Source organism: Charadrius vociferus, unplaced genomic scaffold (genome assembly GCF_000708025.1).
Source record: "Charadrius vociferus isolate BGI_N301 unplaced genomic scaffold, ASM70802v2 scaffold163, whole genome shotgun sequence".
Lineage (NCBI taxonomy): Eukaryota > Metazoa > Chordata > Aves > Charadriiformes > Charadriidae > Charadrius > Charadrius vociferus.
The window spans coordinates 19,804,454-19,826,208 of NW_009648332.1; the positions used below are offsets into that span (position 1 = coordinate 19,804,454).

A 21,755-nucleotide genomic window follows, 5' to 3' on the forward strand; every position below is an offset into this window, starting at 1 on the left:
AGAAGGATTTCTTCTTTGCCTTCCCAGTTTCCAGCAATAAACTGGCTTTCTGAGCTGGCCCCTCCATCATACCTACAGTGGTTGCTAGCTGCTGAGTGGAGAGAGAGAGACTCAGTTGTCATAAGCTTGATCTCAGTGACATCTTATGGCAATACATTTTACATTTTAATGATACAATAAGTAAAAGGTATTTCCTTTCGTTTGCTTTAAATGTTTTTATTTGGTTAAGCCTCTACCTCCTTGGATACAAAGAAATCGCCACAGCAGGGGGGTTGGAACTAGATGTCCCTTCCAAACTAAACCATTCTATGATTCTATGAAACAGAGTATAATGCATCCCTGTTTACATCCATTATACTATTTATGATTATGTAGACTTAACATGCCCACTCCTCCAATCTATTTTCTAAATGATGAATCCTAATCTATTTAATCTTATCATATATAAAACCGTGCCACATCTCTAGTCATCTGTGCTTTCTTGCTCTCTTCTGGTTCTATGATGTCATTTTTTAATTTGGTGAGGCAAAAACTACATGTGATACTCTAGACATGAGAACAACATGGATCTGTTACAGTGGCATAAAATGTGTCTGCTTTATATTTTGTTAACAGCCCTTAAGTCCTTTTTAAAGACGGGTACAACATTTCTTCTGGCATCAAGGCTGACATAAGTGACAGGTTATATGTTACAGTAGTTCAGAAATGTCATATTTGAGTTCCTTTAAAACACTTTTTGGGTGAACATCACCTTATGGCAATTCTTATTATTTGATATTATTTACGTCTTCTAAAACACATTCAGATGATGATAGACATTGAGGAAGTTCCTCAGACTGTGAGAATCTTCTTTGTTGTGAACATCAGTGGAAACCGTTAATTTAGTATTCAGCACTTTTATACCTTGATTGCCTATCTACCCAATCATCTGTCTGGGAGGCCTCCTGCTTCTAGTTTGTTTTTTTTTAACAAAAAAAGAATTATTAACTTTCATGTCTGTAGCAAGTTGAATCTCAAAATACTGTGGTTTATATTTAACTTGACAGATTTTATGTGCTTTTTTTTCTTTTTTCTCCCTATCTTTCTCCATTGAGACAACTTGCACTTTTGAAGGGTGTCTTTCCAAAATCTCCATTCGGCTGTTTTCGGTTGGGTGTTGTTTTGTTTGTTTGTTTATAAGATAGTTGCTTTTTCTAATTTTCTTTTTTTAAATTGATTGGTTAGATGTAATTATTATGAGTCTCTCATACACTTTGTCTCTAGCCTGCCTCCACGTTGTTTGCATTAAATCTTTTTAGCTGTTCTTTTCATTTTCCTTTTAACTAACTTTCTCATTTTTATCTGCTTACTCGCTGAAAGTTAAATATTACTGCAGTGGATTTTTTTTGTCCTTTTCCTTCTCAACAAGTAAGTTGACTTTCAGTCCAGAAGTGGTTCTCTGATAACTACTTCTGGAATCGGATCCTATGTACTACTCAGAACTAAATCAGCTTCTCTTCTTGTGGGTTGTCTGATTACTTGCTAGAAGCAGCAGTCATTTATGGTATGTAAAAGCTTCATTTCTTTTGTCACTTCCTGATTTAATGCCGCATGTGTTGGAGCATGGGAAATTTTGCATTATTGTGTAAACTCTCTGCTCAGCCAATGTGATTCCACTTACCCTGTTGCGTTTATGTCACCATCTCCATCGTGTGGTCAGCAATGCAGCCCTAGCATTATACCCTCCTTAGTCAGGTGTGAGTTTTGTAAATAGTTACTGGAACATGTTGATAGAATTAACTTACCTGGTTTGACCCTAAACTTCTCTTGATTTATTACTTGAATTCCCTGGGGACACTTTGTGTAATCCATTCATACAGTGTCCCTTTGATACTCTTCCTTCCTCTAATTTTCAGTCTATCTTTTCCATCTAAGCCTAAAATATTTTAAATTTTAAATTGATTTGAATTTTGGGGTTTTTTTTTTATATGAGTGTGCTTAAATAAGATACAGCTTAATATAGTTGTATAAATGAAACACTTGGTTTTTTGGTTTGTTTTTTTTTTTTCACAAAATAAAAAGATCTTTTTTCTCAAGACAGTCTGAACTTGGGAAATTTGCTCAGATTGAACAAGAAGCCAAATGTCCATTTCCATATCTTTCCCAACTGGAACTTCTGTTATTTCCAATGGTCTGCTTCTGCCATTTTTCTGTGGCCAATAAGACCTTATTATACCTTTTCAAACTACTGCTTATGAAATACAAGACCATTCTAGGCTATATTCCAGCCGTAGCCTAAACCTTGATATAAAGCTGTTTTCTGTACCTGTCTGATTTGAAGTCAACGTGAGTTTTGTAGGAGAGCGCAGAACATTTTTTCCCTGCTCTGCTTGTGAAAGACACTGAGTAGTCTGTTGTTTACTTGCACTAACAATATTTCCGCATTTGTCTCCCACATAGCATTTATTTTATATTTTCACTCTATCTTATTGACTATTTTGTGATTACATTTATTCCCTTGTGCTGCCACGTTCTATGGATAGTTTGTTCTGCAATATGTTTTGACACTCAAAGTGAACTTATTGAATTTCTCTATACTTGGTATTACAAGAGAGCTTTTCTCCTCAGCAGTCGTATGTGTCTGACAGCACTAGCCCTTTTCTTCCCCCTGTTGTTTAGATCATCTTTGGCAGTTATGTTCTTTGCTCCATCAGGCAGAGTTGTCTAAGACTGTGCTGGGCTGCCATCCATCAAACCCTGCTCGCTTTTTGTCAGTCCCTCCACAACCAATAACCTGTACCAGAAGTGGTTGACACTCAGCAAAAACCGCCGCCCAGCTGTTACATGACTTCCCTAATTCGCAGTTTGACTTGAAACAAAGGATTGACTAGAACACGGGGAACATTGGTGGTTCTTTTCAGTCAACAGGCAGTCTCAATCAGTTTACTGAATTTCTCCTGCAGTGGGTCCCCCTCTGAGAGTACAGCCTCTGTCTCAGCAGCACGACCTTAATCCTCCCTAAATGGGAAAAGACTTATGAGGCATCACTGCAGCACAGCTGCCCCAGAAACAGTTTCTGGCAAAAAAATATGGCACCTGAAGTATTGCACTGATTACCTTCATCTGTGTTTGGAGTTTTCCTCGTGAATATTTGCTGACACAAAGCCATCTTGCAGGACAGGGGTAAATGAAGTTGGCCAAGAGGCTGTGTGATGGCAGGTTTTCTATTCAGGAATCCCTGTAACTGAAAACATCACACATCCTGCTGTCCTGTCAAAGCAGACTCACAAAGTAGATAGTGTGCCATTTTCTAAGGGCCCCATTCTCTGAAACAACTGGGAAGGAGCTTTCCAGTCCTTGCTTCATGACTGAGGTAGAGGAAGTGATCCCACACGATATCGATTTGAAGGTATGGGACGCTCCTGCTTAAGATGTAAAATGTTGCTCCTGGATATTTTGATAACATCTTAATAGAGAAAAGGGAAAATACAAACGCAATAAGTAGTTACAAAACAGCAAAGCTTCTTATTGTTCCTGTTTGAATATTACATATTCATTTTGGCTCATGAAGCTTACAGAAGATGTAAAGCCACAGGAAGATGTCACACAAAAGCTGTGTCAGGCTGGGAAACCTCAGGGAGGAGGGGGAACTGTAGTGTATCAAGAACATTCAGGAAGACAGAAGTGTCAGGAAAACCTGCAAATGATAAACTAACTTCCCTCCAACTAGGTATCCAGTGCAACGGCCAGCAAAACATTGCAGGTACATACCTAAAAACCAATGCACTATAAATAACATGTGCTGTATTTTTTTTTAAATGGGGCTTGAAAAATTATTCTTCAGCACTCTACCCTCTTGTGTGACCCTGCTGAGTTGGTTGTTTGTGCTGGTTATGGTGGCATCTGTTGCTGGGAAATGAATTGCTTCCACCCGTCAGTGGTTTCAAACAACTCTATTTTTGCCGTACACAGTGAAGAGGAGCAAAGAAAGAGGGTTCTAGTCCTTAAGCAGCAGTATGGGAAGCCAAAGTGTCTATTATAAGATACTCAAAGTTCTAAAAATGGTCTAAGTTTCAGGCTTTTTGACGTTTCTAATATCTAATATTCTATCAATAAATTATGAGGACTTGGAAAAATCCTTAGATCTCACTGGGAGTTTCCTAGACAGAAAGTTTTCAATACTGGTTTGGAGTCACTAAAACATCATAAGAAAAAGTCCAAATTTTAAAAGGTGTTACCCAATAAAACCAATAACTAAACATTTTCTCTGTCTTATTTATTTGTGGCAGTATTGCTTGGGAAAGCAGAGGTGGAGGATAAACTTCATCTAAGCAGTTCGTTTTCTGGGAACTGAAACATTCTCAATCTTTACAGAGCAAAAATCTTTACAGCAACTGCAAAATTAACAGTAGCAGGAATTCTAGGGCTCTTGCAATGAAACACATGCAAAATTTCCTAAGAATTGTGTCTTTCACTGTGTATGGTCCTTTGGCTGAACACAGGTTTGGCAGTACATGAAAAGTTTACTCCTATGATCATAACAATCACTGCCTTCGAGGGATTACAAGGTGGTAGGTGCCTCCAGCTTCTCAGGGCTTTAAATTACTAGAGAATTCAGAACTTCTGAAATTGATGCTGAGGATCAGATATTGCAATCATGCCTCAGTGGAGGAGTTGCAAAGGGAAAAAAAGACTCACTGCAGGGAGTGCTGTCATGCTGCAGCACAGATATTCTAGCAAAAGATCAGATGTGGCATTAACAGCCCTGTTCTGACTCTTTGCTACAGAATACAGCGCTCTAATTTGTTCCTGTTGAAGAGTTAAAATGTGCGGTGTAGAGCGCAATTATAAGGATGTCTCTTTTGTCAGAAAGGCTCTCACGCAGCTTAGATCAACAATTAGTGTGAATCCAAACTCGCACTGCATTATTTACTATCATATCCTGCTATACCTTCCTAGGAGGCAGTCTTAATTCTCAGTCTCGGGGCTGGATAATTCGCTGAGCTCTTGGTGACACCCTTACCCTGAATGTGAGCGAGCTGCAAGCTGGGTGTAGTGTTCTGATAGCAGCGGGAGCCTGTCCCCGGCTCCCTGTCATACGGCAGGTGCAAGTTCAGCTTGTGATGGAGAAGAGGCAGAGAAGCCCATGGGAAAGATGGTAGCCAAGACCAAGTTGACAGAATAATTCCTTCATCCCATGCGTACTCCCTGCCGAGGAAGAGATGCAGCCTGCCTGCATTAATTGCGCTGCTGGCAGGAAGCGCACACAGGCATTGACGATGGAGGTGATAAGGAGGACTGCAGGGTATGACCCGCCCTGAGACTGGGAGCAGCAATGTGGCCCTTCTCACCAAAAGCTCGATGTTCTTCCTTTGTGGTACGGATTTCACACTGACACAAACTATAGAGGAAATCAAAAACTTGCTTTCTTTGCTAGCATCTGATTTGCTTTTTTCTCCACTCTCAATAGTTAGCTCCATTGTAGCTAATAGCTAAAACCTCCCATTTCTGGAAAAAGGGGAAATGAGAAAATTACAGGGCAGATGCAGAAGATAGTATGAAAAGAAAACACCAGACTTTTTCCTCTCAAGTAATGCATGTGTATTTAAATGCACTTACGGTGAACATGTAATATGCCAAACCACCACCCTCAAGTCAAGTAAAAATTAATAAATGGTATTAGAGACTTTCTTCTGCAATATTTGCCATTTCAGGTGCAGTAGCTACCAGTGAACTTTGTTTGAACGCTTTACTCACTGTTTTTTCACTATAAAACTATTACCATTAATAACCATCCCAGTGATTTCAACTGGAACACAATATAGACTGAACATTCCTTTGGTTTAACAACTGCATATATATAAATGCAGTCACTTGGGTTTATTTACTCTGTATGTCTAGCTGAATAAAGTTGTGCATCAAGGGGAGTAAAGGGCCTGATTCTTCATCTCTGTAACCTGTTCACATCATTTCACTGCTGCAAAGCACTCACAGATTTCAATACAAGGCTGACTGGAAATGATCCATGTCATGTAACATACCGGTTTCCATCTAAAGGGCCAGCAGCCGTGGGATGACTCCCCCCAGCCTGCTGGTGTCCCCGGCAGTGGTGCCATGGGAGGAGCCGTGCGGTCGGGCCCCGACATACCTCCACATTGGGAGAGAGGGAGAGGCAGAATCACACCTCCTGTGCCTCGTTACTCAGCGACCTGCACCAAATACAGCTCAGCTGAATTCAAGAGCTACCGTCAATATGTAACTCCACTTCTCACAAAAACACTTGTACTAAGAATAGTTTTCCCATCGTGTGTGCGTGTTTCACAGAGTGTTAATAGATCCCGCTTTGTGGCCCTACATAACGAGCTCTTTTCCAGATGAATTTAGATGTGCCGTTCTCACTCTCTTTAGCAGAAAGGGCATAAAGTAGTGCACTATCAAGGCCAGTCACCATACACAGGGATACCTGGTATTACGAAAATCAAGCTGTTTACAGAAGATCACACCAACCCAGAAACTCTGTATGGAAATAGAAAGCGAGCTTTTCAAACAGAACCTGAAGACAACTTTGCAAGGTTAATACAGAGCCCTTTAGGCTAGCAGGCATCTGTTTTCATTATTGTCTGCCCAGGAAGCATTTATCACTATGAATTCATTGAAAATTTTGAAATACGGTAAAATGAGAAGAGCAGACTTGCAGGAAAACCTCTTCCCTTGCTACAATCTGTTCAGGAGAGAAACGAAAGGATATTTGTGTGTGTGTGTAGGAGAGAGAGCGGTGTGAGGCGGGGGAGTATATCCAGAAAAAATACAAATACCATTTCACAGTGGAAGTGTGAGTGCAAGAACACAGTATCTGTATTTAATCTAATATTTGTGCAGGTTCCATCAGTGTATAAAGGAAAACGAATCCTGCAATTTGAGAGAGCTACAATGACTTGCAGAAATGTAAACAAGCTGCTATTGAAACTTTGGGGAAAATTATTTGAAAATTGATTGCCTTTCTGACATTTACGACAAAGGGAGAGAAGGTCTCTTTCATTATCCTAACTGAAAATGCACTTTTTGTTACTTTTAGAACTATAACAGCATTGTTCTATTATGAGGATATTTTTATTTAGTTTTTAATACCTCATGATTCTATAATTTTGGAAAATACATGTTAATCCCAGCAGAAGTAGAAATCATTAAGTTTGCAAACACCATCTGAGCGTGGGGCTTGGTTAGCAGCAGGTGCTGTCTCCAGCGTGGTGCCCAGCACTTTTCCACACCACAGGTTCCATAGGATATGAAAGCAGAGAGCTGCAGTCCTCACATGTGCCCCAGGACTGATATGGGGAAACACAAAAGATCTGTTTCTGGTTGCCATTCTGTAAATGCAACTACTTCAGCATTGTCTTAGCCTTGCCAGAAGTTAGAAAGGTTCCCAACTTGACTGTGCAACCTTTCTTACAGCAAATATCATTTATCCCCAAGACATTCCTTCACTCCAGTTTGCTTAATTGCAGAATGAGGTCCATGCCATCTCAGAGTGAGACAGAGCTTCAAGATAGATGTTGAAAGAAGTCTAGCAGATGTTTGATGGAGAAACAGACAGATTTCTGCAGTAAAATGCATGCCATCAAAACTCAGTAAAATTTACAAAAGACAAACTGTATTTAACTGAGAGGATGCAAATATCCAGTATTTAAATACTGATCTGTAATTTGTGACTCCAGCCCAAGAAACTAGCAATAGTGCTGTTAGCAGTGCCGTTTAATCTGAAGAAAATGGCATTTCAGAAAAGATTTCACGTCCATATACTTGTGCTACACACCTTTCAGGGCAGACCTGACAACAAGCTACATGTTGGGACTGCATCGTGCGACATGAGATCCTGCATTGCTAATCCAGCAGAGGAGTTTTACTCCTCTCAGCAGCCCCACCTCTTTTGGTAGATCTCACCTGCTTCTGGAATGGTTTCCTTGCATTAATTCAGTTTACGAATTGAAATGAAAGCAGGGGGGGGCCGAAATCAATGAGAGGCTTAGTCAATACGACCAACCTAATGCATTAGATTGTTTCAGTCAATTACATTTCTTTTCCACAGCTTAATTTAGATAACCGTCAGGTAAAAGAGGAAAAAAATAGCTATATACAGTTAATGCAACAGAAGGTATCAAATGATTTAAGCAGCTGGCCAAAGCAGTTAGCAATGCATCTATCCCTTGGTTAAATTATTCTCCTAGATCTGCATAATACATGCATGACTGATATTTTTATCTAGAGCATTAAACCTAATGGCTGGTTAGCTGAAATACAAAACTGTTCTGAACAAATTCACGAAGTTCAGAGAGCTGGTGTAGGTCCCAGAAATACCCATCTGTCAATATATTTTAGTGGTCCCTGCAGCCTCGTACTGAAAAATCTAGACTGCATTTATGAAGGGCTGGGTACATATTGGCAATTGCTTGGGTTTAACTATGTATTGATATAATATTCTGAAAATTAGGAGAAAATTATTTTCAGAGTCTTAGATGTAATAGCTCAGCTAACTACAGCAAACAGCTAACTATACTTTTTTTGTGTTTTCTTTCTCTACAGGTATACCCAGTATTTCCAGTATTGGTAGTAAGTAATAAAACCAGTATTGTTTTGCATTGTCATTCAGCTTCTTGGATCTAGTTTCCCAACATCCCTTTCTGTTGTAGATAATGTTTCTCTGAAAATGTGCCCTATAGTGCAGGAGTTATGTATTGGCCTTCCTCTGTTGCATTAACGTGTAACTGTATTACGTGGTCAGAGAGAACGTCACTCCTGATGACACATCTGCCTTCAACTGCAGATTTGCTGATGACTTCTGATCAGCAGATGAAAACCAAGTGCTATAAAACTGAGTGTTATATACAGAATTAAGACACCGTTCCAAAGAAAATATTTGTTGAGCATCTTTTTAAAAAAAAAAAAAGTATTTGCTAATGACAGAGAAGTATAGGACCATTAAATTTTCGTGTGGGGGTGTGTGTGTGTAAACTTGAAGAGCAAGTGGAAGAGTTTATAAATGGAAGAGTGTTCATTTTTATGAAGTAGCTTAGCAAATGTAGCGTACTTGCTGGAATCTTTGCATTAACTCCAGCAGCCTTTAAACTGGGCTTTACTTCACAAAGTAAAGAGAATTGTGTTCCTTCACAAAAACTTGCTTTCCTCCATGCAATTAAAGCACCAAAATGTTACATTTGAACTTTAACAAAACCATAACACTTCTGTAAGGGACCCATGTATCAATGAAATAGATGATTAATTAAATAAAACACTTGAAGGGACTAAGTACGCAGTAACTCAGCTGTGCGTCTAGCTGAGTTCCATAGCTAAGAAGTGCACACAGTCGTGACACGTTAGCTGATTACAAATAAAGCAGGCAGGTAGAAATGGCATCCTGCTGTGGCTGACAGAGAATATTCCCCGCAGCCTTGGCTTTGCCGAGGCTTTAGACACAACTTCTGTGATGCAGGACTATCACAATGATAAAATATCACAGCAGTAAAATGCAATTTGCCATACCTGATATCCAACTGAAAAAAACCAAACCTACCTTGCTTCTTATGATGCAGGGTCAGGCCTGTCAATTTATAAATCAGCTCAGTTTACTTAAGTTCATGAATAGCGCTGATTTGTTAAGCTCTAGACAGCAAGTTAAATGCCATCACAACTAGCATCCTTGCAAATGAGAGCGGCGTTAACAGCTGAATGCCATGGAATCTGTTTTGCAGCGCTAAATACTGAAACAGCATCCATGACAATAACGTGCAAATGAAAGCCTTCAATCTTAATAATGTAATTTTCCCGCTGTACTATCTCCTTTGGCATTTGCATGACTGCAAATGCATAGTGATATGCTGTTTTCAAAACCTTGTGTTTATACATGTATTTTATAACCAAAAAACTGAACTAAATGAAAGAGAAGTTTCTTTCAGTGTTCTCAGGAATATTCCTGCCATTAATAACAGAAATGGGATGAATGGGAAAATAGCTCTTTGGAGTTTGGTTGTGCTATAGTTTCTTAGTACTGTGTTGCATGGACTATATGGTTGTGTTTTCACTTCACACTCCATACAGCCTTCGTCACCACATCTACCATTTCTGAGCATCAGCAGATGTTGGCCTTTGAAAACTTAATAGGGAAACTCAAATACCTTTTAAACAATGGTGACCTGAAAGGATGCATTGTTGACCTCTTTGTATTTTACACTGGGGTGATTAGTACAGTTTATCTATTACAAATGGAGAAAATTCTGTTTAACATTCCATAGGAAATACAAGAGTTTCTGCAAGTCTATGCTTTATCTTTAATCTGCTATAAATGCCTTGGAATAATATGTGGTAGAATTGAACAAATTTCTTTGCCTACCTGGGAAAGGATGAAGCATGAGCATCTCTTCATAAGCACAAGTAAATACTGATACTCTGCTTGGTTTTTTCGTGTGTTTTTTTCTTAAATAGCTCAGGGGGAAAATAGTTCTACTTGCACAATGTTCTGAACATCTTTCCTGTAAAACAGAAATAGCAGAATTATCGTTAAACAAGGATAGAACCCATAAATTTATCCTGGTCTCTAAGAGAATTTAACAGAAGTACAATTAACACATAAAAACAAATAAGATTAATTAGTTGTGGCTGCTTTAATGGATTCTGCATGATTTCTTCTTTTGTCTATGCTAATACACTGTTTGTGTTCATATCAGCAGAGTTTTTCCCCATCTGGGAACAGGAAGTTACTCTCAGGAGATAGAGTTTGGGTTTTATTTTGCCTGGCAGCAAACGCTAACGGGGGAGGGTATTGGCTTTTGTGTGCTTCAAGATTTTCCTAGTACATAAGGAGGATGGGGTTGGGATGGGGAGTTACGAAGACTAAACTGACAGCATACAAAGAAGATGCCACTGCAAGCATTGTTCATTTAACACTTGTAAGACTGCAATGAAAGCAAGAAAAGAAAAATAAAATATATTTACCTGTGTGCACATATATGTATCATTCTCTATTCCTTTTCTACATCAAAGGATCTTGTATTAAAGCAGCTCATTGTTAAAGTTTGAACACAAAGAAAGAGTGGTCATTAAGTAAACATCCTTTCTGATCATCTAGAAGAAAAAAAATATATCAGAGCTTTCCCATTAAGGTCATTTGTACCTGCTGTTGTCTATCAGTCAAATAATAGGTTCTCTGGTCATGTCCAGCATTCTTGATTCCAATGCTGGCCCTTTCAGCATTTTTCAGCCACGTCTGGAAAAATACTGGTGAAAGCGTTAGCAATTAATGAGTCCCAAAACCATTGCATAATTTTAAGCAATGCTTAAAGACAGTATGTAATTATTCTGAAAACTACATTATTTTACTTCCTAAAATAATGATTGTACAATTTTACATAGACCAATGCATCAAAACGTTCATTATTGTAACCAAATACCAAGGTTACTAATCTGTACATGTATGCCTTCAAAAAGTTGAATCTTCTAAACTATAGCTTCTATCTTTATTCCTGTAAAGCCTAACTCCACTAATTATGCTAAACAGTTTGTTATAAAGGGTATAATTAGATACAGGATAGGGATAGACACGATGTGCAAATAGCTATGTGTGGGTGATTATCACCTTAAAGCCTGCTGGTGGCAGATGAGTCAGAGTTTAGAGACAGACCATGCACCCAAGTGCAAGATGTAATCACAATAATCAAATGGTATTTTCTGCTTTGTTCTCCATGTTTTTGTTTTTCTTTATAGCTAATTTCAAATTAACAGAACCGTGGTTTTTTTTTTTTAATGATAAAGAATGCAAGACAAAAGAAAGTAAAAAAAAAGAGAAAGACTGAATGGGCACTCGTTTATTTTACTGTTTTTTTAAGCTTGAAAGTTCCAGTAGGTATTTTTCTGGAACTAAAATAGCGTCAAGATGAGTGTAGCTTTATTATGAAATTTTAGTGTTGTAAATATACATCTTAAAAGGTTGTGAGAGCAAATACTAGTGGATTTTTTTTTCTTTTTGATAACAACACAGAGTGTTTTGGACATGATTTTGCCCCCTTGTGCTAACTGAGAAGTTCTCTCATTAAATTTACAGTCATGGAATCAAAGCCATTACAATGCCAAGCTCTGGACTAGAGTATATACACAACACCCACATATGTCAGTAGGATATAAACATGCATAACTAGGTTGTACATTACTTTTCTATTATTATTTGAGGTCAAGTTTTACAGAGAGCGCTGTACTGTTGAGAGACCATTAAGATGTTTATCTCCTTAGAACATTTAAATATTGTCTTCAGACTATGTATATTATTTAGCACATACTAGCCAAATGTTCTCATTTCAATTCAATTTCATCCAAATCTGACCTTTTAATAAATAATACTGTTAATCAGGCTCCTAGTCTAAGGCAATCGCCTTATTTAAATAACTGATTATAATATCAAGCCAGTAACAGTATTTGTTTTCCCTCGTTTACTTTAATACTTTGAAGCACTCAGAATTTTTCACTTTAACAGTTAGATTTTCCATTATATTAAAACATTACTGGGCTGAAAGGAAAAAAATTATAGCCTATGTGGCATAATGCACTCATTTGAACACTGGGTCTGAAAGAAATTTAGCATTCCAAATAAAAGACCTTGTGAGTAGTTTGTTTACCTGGTAGGATTCATAACAAAGGCAGTTTTCTTCTGTATAACTAGGATTTCACCTTGAAATTCAGTAAGCAGAATGCCTGCGCTGAGCCCAGGGCTGAGCAGAAACCGTCTCTTTGCAGAGTGGTTTCTCGTGCAGGGTCAGAAACTACCAATGCTGCTCCAGGGAGCACTGCCAGGTTGTTGGGGCGGGATTTGGGGGAGCCCTTCTTTCAGCTTTTACTTTGCCAGATCCACCAATTTTAACAGATAAGAAGAGCCATTCTCACCAGTCTAGTAGACGTGCCCACTTACAGTTTTGTTTCTCATTCTTCATCCCAGTTTACCTTCATCATCTTGGGTTAATTAAAAACAGTTTATCAGTCAATTGTCTTTTCAGTGTTTTTTTCTTGTGTTATTTGCTGTAATATATAGGAAATTACTTAGTTCACAGTTATCTTTGTTTTAACCATTAATAAACAATCAAGTGACAGGACACTACAGAAAATAAGTTACCAACATTTCAATATGTACCATGGTACCCGTGCAAAACACATTGTGTTTGCAATATGCAAGTTTAGTTACAGTTACTCAGGGAAGATTATAGGGAGCAGACACGATCCACAAAAATGTTTAAAAATCTAATCTTTATAGATTTAAAAATCTATAAAGCTTGGGGAGAAATGGCTAGGAAAAAATGTGCTTCTATATTTTACCCTCTCTGTTTTTTCTTTCTGTCCCTCAGATGTGTAATCAGTTTGTTTCATAGAGTACGAGGGAAGGATGAGGTTTCCAAATCAGCATTCTGATTTTAAAAAAAAAAAATCTTGATTTACTGTTCTTCATCAGTTGTGAACTACTGTACAATAATTCCAGTCGACCAGCCAATTTCAGCATCTTCGTAGGAAAAAGTAGAATCAATCAAAATAAAAAGGAACAAGCTCTGCAAACTATCAACAGAACAATTTACCTTTTTTGTCATGAGAAAGTACCTAAATATTTCCTTCCAAAGATACTTGAATGCATTGTGCGCTTTTGCAAATATTTTAGTGAAAATTATTTAAAATTGAAGAATATTTCCTCAGACCTCATTAATTTGAGAATTAGCCAACACATTTGTTAAAATCAGTGGATTTTTTTTTTCTGGTATCTGAAAGTTTCAAGAGCTGGATCATTGGATTTTTTTTTTTTTTAAGCCTCTAAAAAGATCACTTTCTTTTACTCTAAGACAAGTGGACAAGTAAAGGACTAATTGCATTTAAATTCTTCCAACAGTTAGAAAAGCTGTTATGGCTGAAGAGCTGCCATAAAACAACCACATCTTCACATTTATGCAGAATTCTCCTTTCTTCAAAGGAACAGGTATGAAACTTCCTACATTGCTCCAAAAAAGATTGCCTAACATTGGCCAAGTATTTTTTTAAAACTTAATAAAATATAGCCGTGATTTTTTTAAAGGAACTTTTTCAGCATTTCTTTCCTTTTGATGAGTTAGATTTTGCAGTGTTATGAAAGTGCTGAAAGGCAAATTTTATGTGAGGTAGGTTATCATGACTTCAAACAGACCTAATGAGATAGAAATGCTGTAATAATGATACTGTGATCTTTGCAATAAGTGATGGAATATGATCTGATATAAATATACCCAATTGTTCCAGCAGTTACTAAATCTGCCATTGATTTCAGTGAGCATTATTTTTTATTTTTCCTAATTTTTTGTCTAATATTAACAACTAAACCCACTGTCATACATATAACTCCACTGTGCTCAGCAGACATCTATATTTTAGAATAGATATTTACTCTTAACTACTCGTGGTCTAAAACAGGCAGTTGCAAGGCCTGTTTTCTATGACTGGAAACATAGATTTCTACTAGAATCATTATACTTACATTGACAATTTTTTAATGCTTTTTGTGTTTTAAATAGAAGTTGAAGGGAAGTTAAAATACATCTTAGAGTGTCCTACTAGGGTTCCTTATTGTTATTATAAATTAAATAAGTAATGATAGTTGTCAACACAAGTGCTCCCTGTCTGTCATTAGAGTGAGCATTATTTAAGACTTACTGATTTATTACCAGTAATTTTCAGCAAATGCATTGTTTGTGGACCAGGTCAGCAGAAACAGTTTAGGAGATGAAAATACGCTGGTCTACCGTAGAGCGCAGACACCCAGGCAGCAGTGGAGTCTTCATACGCTCCATCACCTGTGCTCTTCATCCCTGAGGAAGGATCACCCCTCTCAGTGGGAATACATTTTAATTTTACTGCCAACTCAGTACTTTGTTGGAGTGAGAAACCAACAAAGTGCTGATTAATTTCTGCCAACATCATAACAGGTTTTGTTCCTGTGCAGCTCTCTGGCTGGAATCAGGCTGAAGCTACCCGGTCATCTCCACCATTTCCCCAGTCTGCAACCAGCATGTAGCCCACGGTGCAGACTGCAGTTCCTGTGAATATTTGAGACAGATTTTCTTCATTTAATGTCATAGGTAATTCAATTACTGTATATCCAAAAAAAGGAAATGATCATACACCTAATAAATATCATGCAATCAGTTTCTCCTTACTTCATGAAAGTAAGATATATTTTTTTCCAATAGTTATTTTGCATATAATTGGCTTTGGAACAATAGTAACTAAAAATGTAGATATTTCCAATGCAAATTTAAAATGTCATATCTGATTTTGTGCTCAGTCATATAGTTCACATACTCTTGAAGATGCCTACAATAGCTTCACTTTTAAATAATAACACTAAAACATACTTTTTGAAACTCTTTTTCACATTTCTCTAGGCTTGTTTGCCCAGAATAACTGTCATAGAATATATTACAGTAAATTTATGTATCTTCTGGAATACGTACAGCAAAATTAATTATTTATTCTGGCAAATAATGACTTTAATTACAGAATACAGTGTCCATACATGGAACTGTTCTGGAATGTGTTGGTTTATCTAGTCAACTTCTTTATAAATAAAAGCCTTAGTGGTAATCACTGAGGACTAGAAATATTTTCACAAGTTGCTATAAAAGAATAAGTAGCTGCTAAATGAATCTTTCCAGTGCCTGTTCAAAGGATGACTCATTTGCTCCAATATACTTGTGGGAATGACAGTCAATATTCTTTGACTTGGATGTCTCATACACCTTTTTAGATAAAGCATTTAAAGTTATCTCCGTTAATAAAAAAAAAAAAAAAAAAAGAAAAAAAAACCCAAAACAAACCCAGAAAATGTCAAATATAACAGGAAAGGCCTTTATCAAGACACCTGTAGTCTTGGTGTTAATATATTCCATGAATAAGGATATAAGAAAAAAATATTCTCTTTACCAAAGATTAAAAAATTAATAGTAATTTTTAAAAAGGAACATAGTAGAAACATTAAGTCCCCAGGAGCATTAACCACATTATCAAGCAACCCAGAGATACTGAAGACAGCAGCTGGTCTCAGCTGGATATGACCCTGAACAACCTCATCTAACTTTGAAATTGACCCTGCTTTGAGCAAAAGGTGGAAACAAATGACCTCCACAAGTCCCTTCTAAGATGGTTATAATTATCACTAATAACTAGCAATAATCACGAGTAATAATACTTAATTGGTAATCTTCGGGCACTGTAAATATGCTCTTTATTGTTTTGGATGGCCATTAAAAAACTCAGCTCAATGTAATTTAATTTGAAGGGTCAGGGAATTTTTAATTATTTTGCAGTAAGTCACAACCTCCATTTTAAGTAAGTTTGCTAAACTGAGCAAAGATCTATAGCATTTATAGGATTACTAGGAAATCTGTAACACTGATTTTTTTCTGTCATACAAGTAATTATTTTATTTGCACAAGACGAGATTACTTGGGGAAATCATCATCAGAATCATATTCTATATGAAATATTATTGATTATATGAATCAGATTATATAAAATATCTGATTTCCTATGTAGGACTTGGAGTTTATTAAATGACACATGTTCCAGAGGGTTAGTACTAAGGCATTACAAAGCTTTGACGCTATTACTTTTCCTTCTGGTAATACCTAGGCCATTTCGGTTAAAGACCATTATGTGTGTGAATTTTTGGATTAGGTGTGCTCCACAGTATTCAACAACAGAAGCAGGATATTGGAAGCTCCAGTCTGAAATGTCACAGGTTTTCTGCAACAAGCCTGATGTTGCACAATGGCTAAAAGATAAAAAGGCTCAGGGGACAGCAGGACCATGTTGTCAATTAAGATTGCTTTTCCTTTTTTCGCTTCTGATTTTTACATGTATTCTCTAATGTCCAGTCCCTTTAAAATCTTTAGGTCAAACCTAAATGTTCCTAAAACTACCAAAACTTCAACAGTGAATTAGCTGTGCAACTAATTTGTCTGTGTGCGCTCGAACCTTCTTTAACACAACCAGTCAGTGTTTCAGGAGAAGTAAGGTGGTGTCTCAGGTGCATGGAATTAGTCTTTCAGTGGGCTAGGGTTATTGGGCCACCTCAGTAAGTATGGCTTTTAGATACCTTTTGTCATACACTCTGAAGATTGTGTTTGCCCTTCCTATGTGTGTGAATTGGTGGATCTGACCAGTAGAGGCAGGTTATTTTTGATCAACACATAGACTGTTTGAGAATCTACCAAAATTACTCAGTTCTTCTTTCTTCTTTGTTCTTGATTGATAAGGAAAAAGTAAAAAAATGCAAGAATATGATATAATTATGTGATTATACCACAACTAGACTGACTCAGTTGCAGAAGACTACCTATCAGTAAATGGCAAAGTGCAGGTCATCATCCTTTCTTGAATTGTTCTCTATGTAGGAGGACTTTCAGGACAGCCATACCCACCCAGCCTTCACCCTTGACAAATGGGTCAGAAGATACTATGGAAAAAATCATGTCATCCTTCCACCTCAGATGTTTGAAGCCCCAGTCTTTTTGTCAGAGTATCCCTGCAGGTCTTCCACTAAGGTGGACATAACAGCGAAACACACCTTCTTCCAAAAGAGCTCTAAGCCTAGACCCATAATGCCAACCAAGTTGTGACAACTGCAATCTACTCACTACCCAGTTGAGTCCCTTGTAGGTAGAAATGAAAAAATAGCTCTCTCACCACTTGTATCACTGCTGTGTGGGCAGATGTGACCATTGAGGACTATTCTGTTCAGCTCAGAAAAGGCACAACCACTGCAGTACTCATGGAAGATGATAAAGATGTGGTGCAAATCTGGTGTTCAAACCTAGACAGATGAAAACAGAGAAGAGACTATAACAGAAAAATAAGGAGAGTATAAATACCATTTCCCACATGAGGGCCCAAATAAAAGCATTCTTCCCTCCTCCCACAACCCCATCCCCTTTGTTTAGTCTCAGCTCCAACACCGAGCAACATTCTGCTAAGGATTATCACTCCCCAAAACCCCAGCCCCAAAGCACATTGACCAAAGGAGATGAAGCTCTAAAGAGATATAGCTAATTCTTTTGCTGAGAGACAAAATGCTTCTATGTGTGGGTTACACATTAGGTAGGATCTTTAAGACATGTAGACATTTAATGTTCTTAGCAAAATAATCAAGCCATAAAAAATGTCAGTAGAGGTGATAGGAAATAGATACAACACACAAAAGTCAGAGAGCACAAGAAAAGGTCCACTCTACTGGTAAATATATTTCTTGTGATAACGGAAATATAATTCACTCAAAAGGCCCTAAAACAGGATGTTACGGTAAGATATGTGTCTTTGGTAAAAAAATCCGTATTTGTCTGATATTGTCATTTTATCTCTACAGAGCAGATTTAACAGAATATATTCCATTTTTGTTCCTGGTGTTAAAATCACATATATTGGTCTAGGATATCTTCTCATCAAGAAAAACTATATTTTAAACCACAGACAATAAATTGTTATGCACAGTATTTTATGTCCGTTTGGTGTTTTGGGAATCATCAATTGCTTGTTTTCTTGTTCACTGTGGAGTCATGTACTGTTCAAGTGCAACCTAGACTATTCCAGTACTGGATGTTTGTAATCTATGTCTATTGTCCATATGCTTGCCTGTTTAGAACAATATCACAGATGTAAATAACAAAACCTGATTTTTCCTGATGCATGCAGATCCTCCCAAGTTTGATAGGATATGGCCGAATATTTCTTCCCTTGAGGTTTCTAAACCAAACCAAGGTAGGATGCTGTAAAATTCCTAGTGGTCTAAAACTACTGAAATTTCTTTCAAGGAGTCCCACATGGTGGCAAAAGTAGTAACAATGATATTCCAACTCATTTTTCTTCTCGTGCTAAGTGACGCTAGTCTGTGAGAAAATAGCCATAAAAGAAACATCTGAAAAGTCTTCCAACACTCAGATTATGCACATCATTACTGCAAAAAGTCAGGAAAAGTCGATGCACAGGTTAAGTACTGCTACAAAGTCCTAAATAATGTTGGACTTGTTTAGACAGCAGTCTATATTTTGAGTAAGTTTCAAGATTCTTGAGTGAGAGACATTGTCATTGTCTACATCAAACCCATTTTTAATGTGTTGTTTCCACTTTGTTTTCCCAAGTGAGCTGAGCAGTATTCTCAGCTTGCATGCTGTCCACAATACAAGCAAGTTCTCTGCAGGATAGACTCATAGTTTTCTGCAATTTGAGTGCCACACAAAAAAATTACTCACAGACTGTGGCATGATGATTAGCACTGAAAGAGACAAAATGACTTTTTAAGATGACTAATAAAATAAAAGTAAGCTTCTTTGTTATTTGAAGTTGCATTCAGCTATACTTCACATTTGAAAATAATTGTTCATTATAAAATATAATGTCCTTTTGTTCTCCTTGTTTACTGCCCTTCACTCCCCAAAAAATCCCTGCAGAAATCTGGCCTGTGGCTTGCTTTGACTGTTCAAAGGGTGTCCTTTCTGTGCCTATAACACATACAGATGGAGAATTAAATTAATGAAAGGTGATCTAGAAAATAGCTACTCAACCGAACAACATGTATTGGGATTCTGTTGGGGAATTACACTGAAAGGTCTGTAGTTAAATCCATTGATCACAATGACCAGATCAAAACATATGCACATACACATATAAAATCTACCATGTTATATATACAAGTTTCTATGTGCCCAGTAAAATAGAAAATAATAATTGATAATTGCTGTCTATGAGGATTAGCAATGTACTTTAGTTCACGTTATTCAAATATATTTAAATTAAATATCTCTGACGATACTTAGCGTTCCAATAACTTCATTTAGCCCATGTTATATTTTCCAAGCTTTTGCATGTGTTCATTAAACAAATAAACAAAAAAAAAAAAACCCTAGCTTGATCTCTGCTCCTCTGCTCTCTGTAAGGATTAGCTTACATTATTCAAAGGAATTTTAAATCAAAACATTCCCAATGAAATGATACTTAGCATTTCTAATGGATTTCATAGCTTAATTATGCTGCTTGTGATCTAAAGCTTAGCTTCATTGCAAAATACTTCTTGAACAGCACAAAATTATTTAGTGTTTCTTCCCCAAAAATAAGAGTTTTAGTAAATTTAGTTTTGACGTTTTGTTAGGGAGCACAAAACACAAAAACTTAAAACCATTTCTATTCAGATTATGTGTTTGCAGCATATTGTTACACTGTTTAACGTTTATCGTAGATTAAATACTTCAGTCAAGGACAGCGTATGAAGAGACTAATTACAGAAATCTGCCTATATCTAATATTATTTCATTGTGCTTTCTTTGTTTATGCTATTAGGCCAGAATAAATATGCATGTAAATTTAATAAAACCCTTTGCCAACCACCCTGATTACCATATAGTCATTGGTCATGGATTGGGAGAAATCATCAAATAACCTCTCGCATAAAACTGCTAAAATGCGTAGCTATGAATTACTTTCTCTTTCTCTTGGACATTACAGCTCAAACAATTCAATAGTTCATAGTATATAACTCATTTTCCCTAACTTTCACCCTTTCCTTACAAAACAATAACCATTATTAATTTAAAAGTTAGAAAATAAAGATGTTTATGTTAATCTTTTGATTTGTTCCTATATGATACCTTTTCTAATTTACTGTTCATTTTATTACCTATCCAGTTGCTCCCAAATTAGCTATGTCAACTGTTTCTTCCGTTCAAGTTGCAAACCACAAGAGAGGTAGGAATTCTTGGATTCATACAGTGGTCCCATAGTGCTCTGTGTTGTGAAAACATTGCACTGTATGAATCTGGAATATCTGTGAAGTGTACCCATCAGCTTACTGGTGAGGCATCTTCATTGACAGCAACAGAAGCATTAAGTCACATAAGCCAAAGAAAATAATAAATATGCCTCTGAGACAGTCACTGCTGGCATATAAAATGACATGGCATTTGTTTTTGAAGGAATTAAACATATGAACATGACCATTCAGATTGTTGCCTAGAAAACAAAAGTTCGCTAGTCTTGTTTTCCTCACTGATATACTTGTAAAAGAGGATACATAAGAAGATTAGTCAAAGGCAAACAATATATAAAACATCCATTGTCCATATCCTTAAGAAGTATCTGTAAATGCCATGGAGTGTAATGCATAGTTATGTCTTTTAATGCATTGTAAGTGTGCCTTACATCTTCATTTTATTGTAACAGTGTACAAATTCAGAGTGTAGGCATTACATTTGGAACTGATGTTTCAGTGTTTTATCAAAATAATGGAATTATCTGGGCATAATGAAGGATGCCAATATTCTCTCTGACTTAACAGGCAACCTGTTTCATTTGCATATCTGATTCACAGTCTGAACCCTGAGATCTCCTCATTGTTTTTCCTCATCAATTTATCTGTGAAGAGTGTGTATAAAGATGTTTTGTCTTTCTGTAGCTATTGTGAATATCTCATTATTCGTGAAATACATATTAACAAGGAATAAGGATATTAACAAATGTTTGAACTCAGTTTCACCCATTTGATGAGATCGCGATAACAAGCCACACTGTTTGTTATGAAGCAGATCATTTCTAAGGTTACCATGAAATCTCCTTTGTTTGCCTTTTGTTAGCGTATAGAGGAACACAGAGTTACTGGAAAATTAAAAAATATTTTAATCATTTCTGAACGCACTTTTCTTGAAATACTCTTTATGCTTTTAAGTAGAGAATGGCACTGA

The 21,755-nt window shown here is 36.9% G+C and overlaps 1 protein-coding gene across 1 annotated transcript in view; it reads left to right on the top strand.

Moving 5' to 3' along the window:
- Nucleotides 1–21,755, top strand: part of NTNG1 (netrin G1) — a 152,271-nt gene that overhangs the window by 94,191 nt on the left and 36,325 nt on the right. The window contains exon 4 of the mRNA XM_009884783.1: nt 8,560–8,586. Coding sequence (XP_009883085.1) covers nt 8,560–8,586 — 27 coding nt within the window. The remainder of the gene's footprint in view (nt 1–8,559; nt 8,587–21,755) is intronic.